The sequence below is a fragment of the Glandiceps talaboti genome, chromosome 6 (genome assembly GCF_964340395.1).
Source record: "Glandiceps talaboti chromosome 6, keGlaTala1.1, whole genome shotgun sequence".
NCBI classification, from domain to species: Eukaryota; Metazoa; Hemichordata; class Enteropneusta; family Spengelidae; genus Glandiceps; species Glandiceps talaboti.
The window spans coordinates 10989283-11001832 of NC_135554.1; the positions used below are offsets into that span (position 1 = coordinate 10989283).

Sequence of the window (12550 nt, forward strand, 5' to 3'; positions counted from 1 at the left end):
CCCATTTGCTGTATTTTCTGAATGCCTCGTTTTCACTATACAACATGACTCACTGTGTAAATAGATGCTTAGATTGACAATGAGATACAAAGTCGAGTGAACCATCCTCTAGTGAAATTGCCTTCACACTTTTGAAGTGCAGAACTCTATATAAAATGTATGAAACTTATCACTGTTATGGCCACACTCCAATTGTTTTACCAACAAAACAATGGCGGGTGAGTATATAAGGCCTAAGAAAATAACTAAAAAATAACCATTTTCCATCCCGACCGACCGACTGACCGACAGCTTGCAGCACAACATATTGCCCTAAGTGTACAGTGTTTATTTTAAGTACAATAACATACACTGATCACCTTTACGTCATCACCGTATATATATACTTACTAAAGACTGGACTACCTACATTGAAACAGCGTATTAGGTCAACGCAGAAAAACATTCACCAGTAAACTTGTACAGGAGCGTGCGACCATTCCCGGTGACCCTTTTTATCACATGTGGGTGCTATGTAAATCAGCAAAATTAAAGCTTTCCCGTAACTAGATAAAGTCCGTAAAGAAAGCGATATAGTCTAGTAACCATAAATTATGGTAGACATTACATCGCGTGTACAGTTAGAAACTGACACAAAGTTTGCATCCTACAGAACAGAGATTAATCCGGACTTGCTGATTCATAATGTGTATATATAAGACAAGCCAATCCGGATGTCAGCTTTGTTTCAGTAAAGGACTTTTTCTATAAATCGGATATTGTTAACATGTTGAAAATCTCATCAGATATTCTTAAAATCTACGACCAAAGATAATCTGAAAATGCTTATTATGGCTTGTCCCCCGGCCCATCCATGGACTATGAAAATGTCCAGAAACCTTAAGCTTGTTGTAAATCCGAATTGTTTAACTTTTCAGTGTTTTTGACTCCAGTTCTGAAATATTAATGTTTTTATGTGCCATCTGCCTTTGGTTGACCCGCTGCACTTATTGACTTTTATTGTAATATGTCAAACTTATGTCAGCGGAACCATTGTCTTTATGTTTTGTGTATCTATATTTAACTAACACAGTGAATAAAATAACTAATTATAGCTATATGATACATGTATGAACAGATGACAGTTGCATTTTACATTCATTAACTGACTTGTATTCATCAACAATGAGACTCATTCACAAGTGTTTCGTCGTGGTTATCATTTTCGGGGCATTTTCACTTTCTTTCTTCCACGTGATGAATGCACTTAGATGGATCCAACGAATTCATTTGTTGGCTCAACGACAATCTGATAAGTTCCTGGAGGTAGGAAAGTACAAATACTATAAACCCTTAACACTCGAGGTGTACTCAACGTACATGTTTTACATGGCATGTTTTATAATAATAGGTTAAATCTAAAGATGTATTTACATACATTCAAGTGCAGTATTTCTATTTAAATTTTCACAGGGATGTAGGTTTTCATTTCTAACAGCTTGTGTACTACGCCAATTTAGAATTAAATAGTAGACTACTGACTCTGATAATAAACTTTTGATCTTTCTAGTTGTGTTCTACTCAGCTTCAGATACCAAAATATTAATAAAACAAGAGTATTAAAAAATGTATGAAACATACAATATACATATTTTAAATTTGATATAATTCAAATAGCACCTGATTCAAACGACTTTTGCCTCAAATGATCGCCTTAATGATGCAATTATCGACTATTTTCTTAAGTAAAGGTAGATGATCACTGTCCATTATGTTCATACGTAGGTAATAATTACGTATCGTAGTGGTGTGTTTTTGTCCGTCTTTCTGTCTCTTTATCTGTCTCTTCCATACTGCTTCACAAGCTTACGCTTCTGTAAGTTAAAGGGAACAAAATCGGACTTTATTTCGTTCTAACTATTTTAGTTGATGTCACTCACGAAAAGTCACTTTCACCTAATCTAAATAAGATTATTCAAAATAGCTATGTCGAAACAACTGTTCTACAATACTGGGGTAGGGAATTCAGGGTATGGTGCCCAATTACCCATATTGACGTCACTCTGTACACAGGGGTGGGGAATTCTGGGCATAGTGCCCAACTACCTATGTTGATGTCACTCTGTACACAGGGGTAAGGATATCAGGGTACAGTGCCCAATTACCTATGTTGATAGCACTCTGTACTCAGGGGTAAGGAAATCAGGGTACAGTGCCCAATTACCTAATTTGATGGCACTCTGTACACAGGGGTAGGGAATTCTGAGTATAGTGCCCAATTACCTATGCTGACGTCATTCTGTGCATGGGGGTAGGGAATGCTGGGCATATTGCCCAATTACCTATGCTGGCATCACCAAGAGGGTTAGTGTCTGTATCTATTGTTTATGCCTCACAGGTCAATTAGGTAGAAACAATTGACTAACTAGGTATATAGAAACATTAGGGAGATTGATAGATATGGATAGTGGTGACATCAGCATAGATAATTGGTAACCAAATCATGTCAGTTTTAATACTCTTAATTTGAGAGAAGTCGCACGATGTAGAGTCATTGTCGTCACTTTTCATGACTCACTGGACACCAACTAAAGCAAATGGGCTAACACCATCCGCATCTTTTTGCCCCTTTAAGGGAGACCGAATACAATATACTGAAGAGTGTCTTTAATGTTTTCTTAGAACACCTGCAATGATTCTGGGAAGGGTATAAATACATTTGAAATCAGCACCAATATACTGGAACAAGAAAAAGGAGAGAAAACCACGACGTCTGCATCCCATGGAAGTGAAAAATATGAAATTAACACAGACATTGAAACATCTTCATTACAGCCGTTTAACACACGGCTGCTAAATGGCTGTGTCCTTGCAATGGAGGTGCGTCAAGCGATGAAAGGGCGTTACATTTTCGCGGTTGTCAACTTTAACGGTGGCCCAAACTTTCAGTATCGACAGTTCAAAGTCGCTGTACAAATGGCGATACATATGAGAAGGACGATAGTTCTGTCAGATTTCCAACATCATCGTATGAAAGAAAGTTATAGAAGGGTCCATTTTCATGAAACCTTCGATGAAGACATTTTTAAAGAATTTATGCCGACCATAACAATTGATGAATATGTAGAGAACTGTGGTAAAGTTATCAAGGACGTCATCACCAACCCATACCTTCGAAATATTACTATTGATGATAACATGGGCACATATCTGATTCAGAAGGAATGGTTATGGACGAGGGCAGGAATAAGTATCCCGTCTGGAAAACACTTACCTCGGTCTGAGTCTAAATGTCAGCAGCGAATGAAGGAGGCAGATACATCTCCATGTATTGTAATGACTAGTCCCGTAGACTTTCAAGGAGTCCAGGTCGAAGAAAAAGCAGAGGTTCACGAAGCTTTAAATAAACATTTAGTAAGAACACATTTTCTACGAAAGGCAGTCGCCAGTATAATCCCTAAGTTGTGTAATGGAAAATCTATTCTTGGACTTCATTGGAGGAACAGGACGGGAGAACAGTAAGTATATGGTCAATATTTCGTATGGCCTTTAGTTATACTCGAAAACGTTTTGCTTGACACATTCAAGTTCCAAAGCAGCATATACTCGGCAAAAAAGAGCATACATACCATCATAAGAACTCCTGTATTCTATTAAAAAATGTATAGTACTTGATATATAACTGCACCATCTCCTATATCAGGCCATTGTCAGTTATTTATCCTAATTATCACATCCACCCTTCTATAATTATTATACTTTCCTCTATAATAATTATTATCTTAGTTGATGGTATTGGTGGTGGGCGAAAGGGTGTGGTGGGTGTTTGGGGAAGTAGGATTCGATCTCTCCAAAACATGAAAACAAAATGTTAGGCGTTACTTTACTTTATACATGTCTATATGATCATTCTCTGCCAATATCCCTTCACACCTTACTTTTTAGATGATGGAAAGAGACAATCTTCAACGACTATCATTACAGATACATGTGCACACACACATAAACACACACACACACACACACACACACACACACACACACACACACACACAGGCACATGTATATATATCTTGTCCACATCAAACAAAAAAGATCTGCGTATTTTCTTTGACCAGCTCAACAATCGCCACCCGAAAATCAAATTTACCGCAGAAGTTCATTCAACTTCAGTTCTTTTTCTAGATGTCATAGTTCACCTCTTCAGTCATGAGTTGGAAGCCGATTTATATAGAAAACCTGTACGTTGCCATCATCGAGTTTTCATCCTTCCCATATTTTCAAATCAGTAGTTTATTCAGGTGTACTTCTGATCAGACGCCTTTGCAGTAAACCACAATGGTGTGATAAAAGACTTGCACAGATGTCGCTAATACAATGCGGGTATTTGGCGAAAATGTATGAATTCATATTTATCATAGACATATTGTGCCTCTCTCCTCAACCGTTCGGATTTACTACAATATAAACAGAAAGCACCAACGAATGGAGTGCCATGTGTTACAATATGTGATCCTCGTCAGTCACATCTGTAGAATAATTAAACAACTGGAAGGTATATGGATACAAAGAGCCGGGACGATGTATCCCCATATTATCATTATTTATTTGCCAGAGGTCGAAAAAACAACAACCAAATTTAATAAATAAAAATAATAAAGAATTGTGTGTGTGTGTGTGTGTGTGTGTGTGTGTGTGTGTTTTCTGTCTGTCTGTGTCATCTGTTGTGTATTGTTTTAAGTATCAAGATTAGTTACTGTAGAATAGTGAAATTAATTAGCTATTTCATGATCATGACAATGTGTTATTCACACAATTCTCTACACTGGAAATTACCATAGTATTGATTTGTATCGCTACCAATTTTACAAACAAACACATTTTGACACTATTGATATTATATTTCAGGTGTCGCATAGGTTCCCTTGGAGTAAGTAATAGTCCAAGGTGTGAGAACCTATTTGGAATTCAAATCCAACTGATTAAGGAACTTTCTGATAGGATACAGACAATTATAAAACAAAACGATATAGGCTGTGTATTTGTTGCACATGCACCAGAGGAACCCCAGGTAAATATTTATTTAAGTACATTTGTAAGAATTAACAAATTAATTGTAAAGAAGTATCGCTTTCTTCCCAAAAATTACCACAAAATGGTTTTCATTTACTTGTTTAGGCCGAAAACAAATTGTTTCGTTTCGGTTACCCTACCCATTCAGTGCCGATCCTAAACCTTTTTTTACGAGAAAAATAATAATATCGCAAGAATTGTGAAGTCTTGTGAGAAATAGTGGATGTGGAAATTGGCATCAATTTAAAAAGGCAATACAAATCTGTTCCTCCAATCTGTGATAATGGCTGTATATGTGATGAGAAGAAACCAATAACACAGAGACCATATGGAAAACAACAGAAAACATAACTACCTGAACTAGACGCTCACATATTATATATATATATATATATGTGTGTGTGTGTGTGTGTGTGTGTGTGTGTGTGTGTGTGCTGACTCATCAGTTGTACAAACTTTGCTGACATGATAATGCTCTGTTCACATGGCAAAAGCGAGTCAGAACTTTTGAAAACCATCTTCGCTGAGTTTTGTTGAAACCAACCAGTTGCCATTTGTGATGATATCATTTCTATGGTGATAAATACGTGTGCTTGAGAAAATGTTTGCAACCTCCAATATTATTATTTTAGAACATTGTTCGCCTAATGTCTGACGATATACCCAACATCATCACAATAGCTGACGTCATTAACCTACATGACCCGTATGTAGATGAGTATGGTGGTGATGATTACTTCCAGTCATTGATTGAACAGGAAATATGTACAAGTAAGTCTCAGAATGTTACTAATAAGCATGCAACATAAATTAAATTTCCGGCGGGAAATTATTGTCCTAAGTATGACGTAACTACTGGCCAATAGGAGGCAAAGCTTAAACAGGTGCATGTCTTCGTTCAGACCAGTATTGCCACCAGTACGTTTGTCGTGTACTTTCAAAGTTTCGTTATTATTTAGTTTATGTTTCTGAAATCCAAGTTCAAGGTCAGCTGTTTAGTTTCTTTCCACAAAGTCATTATTCTTTTTAAAAAGATGCACCATTTTTTTCTGCACACGAGGCATTGCACTCTGGTGCAGGTTTGCCGAACTTCTTTCCTAAGAATTACGTGTTTTACAGCTGTAGACCGTAGACAGAGTCAAAACTATTAAATAAACTATCAAGATCAGTGAGCCTGACAATAAGGTTTCAGGTTGAGATAGACACCAAAATGATAACACACAAACATCACTTACACCGTGCGGGCTCTTTAGTTATGATATACACAATAACAGCATGTACACTACTACACAACGTATAATCATTTGAAGTTTAAACAACATCCATGGTCACCAGCCAGTGAATATTTGTAGAATCTGACAGTTTACAGCTGATTTGACAAAATAAAGAACGAAAATCATTGAAAAAAACATATGCAGGATAACTGCTTCAGTATATTGATTACATTTTAGGTAATATCGGAAGAGTATGTGTCTAAATTTTAACAGATTCTACAAACTTTCATTGGCTAGTGACCATGGATTTTGTTTGAACTTCAAATGATTATACCTTGTGTAGTAGTATGCATGCTGTTACTATTTATATCATTAACTAAATACAGAGCCCACACATTGTAAGTGATGTTGGTGTGCTATTTTTATGGTGTTTATCTCAACATGAAACCTAGGGATCGGGCTGACTGATCTTGATAGTTTATTCAATGGTTTTGACTCGGTCTACGGAAAACAGCTGTATATACACTGAGTTTTCCTGGGCGGCTATGTGCTCTTTGGACGTTTTCAGCACAACTGAACTAAGGTTCAGCAATGCCTATGGCCTCGTAAAGCTGCTGTCTGTCTGTCTGTCTGTCTGTCTGTCTGTCTGTCTGTCTGTCTGTCTGCCTGTCTGTCTGTCTGTCTGTCTGTCTGCCTGCCTGTCTGTCTGTCTGTTTGTCTGTGTGTGTGGATGTGTGCAAACAACTTATAGTCAAACCGCTGGACTTCTTGCCAAGGTGTTTGGTGGGTATATTACCTTGGATGTCTAGTTGGGAAATTGTTCTAATCAAAATGCTCTCAATTTTGGTCAAAAATGATATTTTTTGGTCACAAAAAATCTTAAACTCAAAAACTACCGGGCAGATTGAAATTTGGGGGAACGTTAATGAAATTAGGTCTAAAATGTTTCTTTTTGGTCAAAAATCTATAATTCCGAAACTACTAGACAGATTGGGCTGACGTTTTGTGGAAATGTTCTTAGGGGTCTTTAGACTAAAAATTGGTAATGACATCAGTTATATGTAAATTAGGTCTAAAATGTGTCTTTTTGTCAAACATCTATTACAAAGATAACAACAGGGATGGGTAGGTAAGTAAATAAAGATTTTGAAATGTATGCAAATATCCCTAGACACAAGACCACACCTATAGCAATAGCCAAATGATGGTGTATATTGTGACGATAACAACGTATGGATGGTTTATAGGCAAGTGGGTAAACATCCAAAAAGTGAATGCAAATATGCCTAGCAATAAAACTATGTCGATAGCAACAGCCAAATGATGACATATGGCAAAGGTAATAGCAGGGCTGGATAGGCAACCAGATAAACATAAACAAAAAACTACAGTTGTGCTACAACGTTATGGGCGTTATTTTTTTTTTTTTAACTTTGTAGCTTCCTGTGACCTGTTGGTAAATTTACGTACTTTTGTTGATTTGCATTGTTTAGCGCCTGCAGCCAATTTGGTTTCCTGGCTTTTCATTCCTTCTTGTACTGTTCCGTAAATTCTTGTGGCTTCTTCTCATTACAGATGAAGACATTGCAATAGAGAACTTGTAAACCTGCCATGTTGAATGTTGTATCATGGGAAATGTGATAATAAATTCTAATGAATTGGTATTGTAAACAATACTGATACATTGTTTGCAACCACAAATAATCAACTCATAGTTACCCTCACCATTGTGGGATTTTTTTTATCGGTAGCTCCAGATTAGGTATTAAGATAACCCACAGATAACCCCATAGTCCTTTGCGTCTGAGCATGCTCAGTATGGATTGCAAGATCCTTATTGAATATGACATCAGCTTTCCATGTCAAATTAATGTTATTTCATATCAACTTAAAGTTATCAGCCCCCAACAGGGAGAGGCTATAGAAATGTCCAATGTCCGTCTGTCCATCTGTATGTATGTACGTCTGTTATTCCTTATAGTCATAACTCAGATACACAATGTCGATTTCAACCAAACCTGGCACAACTGTCAGGTCCTATTGAGTACATATTCACGACACTTAATTTTGCGATGATGACCTGTGGTTCAAAATGGTGGCCATATTTGTTGCAAAAATGCATATTTTGTCCATTACTTACAAACGTTTTATAGATTCAGACTCCATTCAAGTGTCTACATCACATTATCAATAGTTAGAATTCAAATAAGACCTGACCATTGACCTTGACTTTCATCATCAAGGTCAAATAGGCATAATAATGTTAAACTGTACATGTATATCTCTGACATGTACAGACTGATTTCAACCAAACCTGGCACAATTGTCAAGTACTATAAGTTAAATATACACATCACTTAATTTTGTGATCTTGACATTTATTGCAAAATGGCGGCCATAATTGATGTAAAAATGCCCATTTTGTCCCTCTCCAAAAGTTTAATACTTTCTGACACCATTAAAGTGTACCCCAACATTGTCAATGGTGAGCTTTCTAATGAGATCTTGACGTTTGATCTTGGTCAAAGGTCAAATCGAAAATTGTCTTTCCAACCATAGGGGTTTGAAAATGGGCGATGAATTTGTTTTTTGTAATTTCTTTTTACCAACAGGTTGTGATAAATGTTTTTTAAAAATTAAATCATTTGAAAAGTTGTTTTTTATGTAATTTATTTTGACCTACAGGGCTGTAGTTGGATTTGTTTTGCTCTTACACACATCCTTTACTCGTTTAACTTAAATGACTTATGCCAAACGTGTGATATGTACTTCTTATTTTGCTTTGTATTAAGATCTGTTCTTTGCTTGAAGTTGACGTCATCAATTTTAACATAAATTGACAGGGAGGTCGATGGGTGCCATAGATAACAGTATCAGTAAAGGAGCATTCATGGCCGAAGTCATGAAAGGTCATGCATGAAATCATACTCACTAAGCTTTACTTTCAATACCAAGAAAAGTGTTTTAGCAACGTTTCGATGTGACAGGAACATCAACTTGTCTGTCTGTCTGTCTGTCTGTCTGTCTGTCTGTCTGTCTGTCTGTCTGTCTGTCTGTCTGTCTGTCTGTCCGTCTGTTTGTCTTTATATATATATATATATATATATATATATATATATATATATATATATATATATACATGTATATATATATATATATTATATGATTCCTGTTTTCCATATTTCCATATTTCTTTATTTCAGCATCAGATATTTTTGTTGGGAATGGAGCATCAAATTGGTCGGCATTTGTATTCCAAGAGAGACAAGCGTTTGGAAACAAGACATGCTATAATATTGTTCGTCTTCCAAATATGCAGTCTTTTGGGGCTTATTTATAAGTGATAAAGTGTTGACAAAAAAGACAAAACTTATTAGTAGTTCATTATTTCACATTATTTTTCAAGTAGAAAATCGCATGATGGATTTAGTTCCATTAAGGCCTAGCTATGCCTGATGCTGATGTAAACTGAATGCTCTCCGTAAGGGCAAACCATTAAGATTGTTGTTCCTTGTTGAAAAGGACAATTCTGTGCTAGCAGACATGATATTGTATATCCATTAGTTAGTACATTATTAAAACGTAGCTTTGGAACTTCGGCCGACACATCGCACGTATCCGCTTCTTCAAAAGTTGAGTTCGGCATATTTTCAACTTGCCGTAACTTTCATTAGAGTCCACCATTTTTACCTCCCGTAAGGGGGGGGGGTATTGAAATGGCGATGTGTATGTGTGTGTCTGTCAGTCAGTCAGTCAGTCAGTCAGTCTGTCTGTCTGTCTGTCTGTCTGTCTGTGTCATAATTTTCTTGAAAACGGCTGGTGCAATTATAATGAAATTTGCTACACATCTTCCATATGCTAATGGCAAGAGCTGATTAGATTTGGTAAACAACCAATGAACATGAATTAGTTATTTGCATAATTAATGGTTTTGAGTAATTAGGCTATATCTTCTAATTCAATATAATTTGGTTCATATGTTGACATTAACAAAGTGCTTATATCCTATAAGGTTTGTTTGTTTAGCTTTAAGCTTTCATTAACAATTTGCATACTTAATGAATTTCGGTAAATTTGGCTTCAATTTCAATATAATTTAGTACATAAGTTAATCATAACTAAGTGCTTATAAAGTTTGTTGATGTAGATTACAGTATTAATAAACAATTTGCATAAATAATGGCTTTCGATAATTCGGCTTTATCTTAAGAATGCAAGCTTCAAATTTCATTAAAGCTTTATCTTTGCAATGTACGTTTCAAATTCCATATTATTTGGCACATGTATCAACCATGAGCACATTTCCTCTAAAACCTTTTCATATAGTTTTTAATTTTCTGACGAATTTGCATAATTTTTGTTTTTCAGTAATTATGCTATTTCTTAAGAATGGAAACTTAAACTTTAGATAATTTTGTATATGTATTGTTAGTTGATGGTAAAGAAGTGCATGTGTCATTTAAAACTTGATGTAACTTATAATCTATGTGGTTAATCTAATGGTTTTTTGAAATAAATAATTAGGCAATATGTTAGCTGTGCAAGCTTCAAATTTCATTTAGTTTTATATAATTAATTTTTCGATTAAGTGATGCATCATGTATAATAGCTATAGTTTAGAAATTTGCATTCCAAAAATGTGTGTAGGTCCAACAATCTATGGTATTGCCCTTACCAGAGGCATTCAGGTGTTTACGGTATTATCTGTAATAAAGTCATTGACACCTCATTTGATGCCCGATACAGTTGGCAATGTTTCCTTATAAAATATGTTTTGTGTAATAAAGACTTTTGCTAAAAAGTCATGGGTGGACGTGATATTCTGTGCAACTACATGTATGTAGCGCTCGATTCTGATATAGTCCCTTCTACACCGTCCTACGAAAAGATGTGCAACACGCCTGATCCTAGCAAGCCACTACTGTGTTGGAGAGCCAATCACAAGAACCATCAGACTATCTACTTGTATCTGTTTGATGACAAAAATTTCACTCGGATGACCAATAATCGTGAAATCTGAAATTTTCATAAATAAACACAACACCCCAAAGCAAAACGAAACAAGCAGACAAAACAAAACATCAACAACAACGGGTCTTCAGAATGTAGTCCTGATTTAAACCGTGCGCAAGCTTGACTAGGGTGATATCTTATATAGTGCTTTCCCACACCGTGCTCAAAGCGTTTTACAATTATTACCCCTGGCTCGGATCAGAACGGCACAACGGCCCTTTAGTCTTCAATGGAGCATACAATCCATTGCAGCCATTTCAGCGCATAGTTTTAAAGCCTTCACATTGCAACCTACATCCTACCAATTATACAGCTGGTTGACTGAGGCACAGTCGTGATTCAAGTCTTGCCAAAGGACTTTAGCCACTAAGAAACAAACAACAGGCAGCGTTCGAACCTGCAATCTATAGATTCCAAGCCGGTCACGCTAACCATTCGCCCATCACGACTCCACATATAAGCTACACGTATTAAGTATTCAGACAGAGTTTCCACAGTGTTTGTGTATAGAATAAGGATTTAGACTGCTGCAATTAAAAGTAATCAATATACCATAATATACTCACCTTTGCTTAACCTTAGTTTAACCAACAGTACAAACAGTATGAAGGAAATCTTTATTACAAGTAACATACTGATTTCATAAGTAGATGTGGAGAGTAGCCTAGTATAAAGACAACAATAAGACTTTTTAATAATCAATGCAAATATTAGAATAGCCTTTTGAACATCTGTTAAAATAAACAAGATTTCGAGTCAAGTTCAAACCACAGTCGTGGTCCGCCAATTACATTTAAACAGAAGTCAAAGTTATTTGCCTATCCGTAATGACTCATCACCCCTGACTGTAAAATAGCAATTGGAAATACGTAGACAGTACCTTGTTGCTGATGTCCTTGAGTAGTGAATAAACGTAAAGCAGGACAATACTATCCTACTGTTATGTAAATATCCACGTAAACACTATTAACCTTTGCGACTCGCAGTTTTATAAGTATTAGAGTTGAAAGGAAATGGGCTACAATAACCTATGGACACAATGCGACACGTTCTAAAATTCAACATCGGCGGGCGCTGGAATGTAGGTATTACTTTTGGGTAATATGTTCATGGGCCGCGCACCCGAATAATTTGCAGTATTCATGTGTTAAGCTTATTGTTTTCATTATTCATTTCATTAAAACAAACCAAAAAACTATCACAAACAAACAAACAAACAAACAAACAAACAAACAAACAAACAAACACATTTTAGTATATACAATAGGATA

At 36.0% G+C, this 12550-nt stretch overlaps 1 protein-coding gene across 1 annotated transcript; it reads left to right on the plus strand.

The window, feature by feature from the left end:
* The first annotated feature begins 1161 nt into the window (after positions 1–1161).
* Positions 1162–3501, plus strand: LOC144436829 (uncharacterized). The gene is made up of 2 exons (XM_078125687.1): positions 1162–1305; positions 2662–3501. The coding sequence occupies exons 1-2, from the start codon at positions 1165–1167 to the stop codon at positions 3499–3501; spliced, it is 981 nt and encodes a 326-aa protein (XP_077981813.1). The 5' UTR covers positions 1162–1164.
* The last annotated feature ends 9049 nt before the right edge of the window (positions 3502–12550 follow it).

Bases quoted from the DNA above. Each gene is read 5' to 3' on its own strand.
- LOC144436829 (XM_078125687.1), top strand. From the start codon at position 1,165: ATGAGACTCATTCACAAGTGTTTCGTCGTGGTTATCATTTTCGGGGCA. The intron at 1,306-2,661 runs GTAGGAAAGTAC...ATGTTTTCTTAG, and splicing joins AATCTGATAAGTTCCTGGAG to AACACCTGCAATGATTCTGG.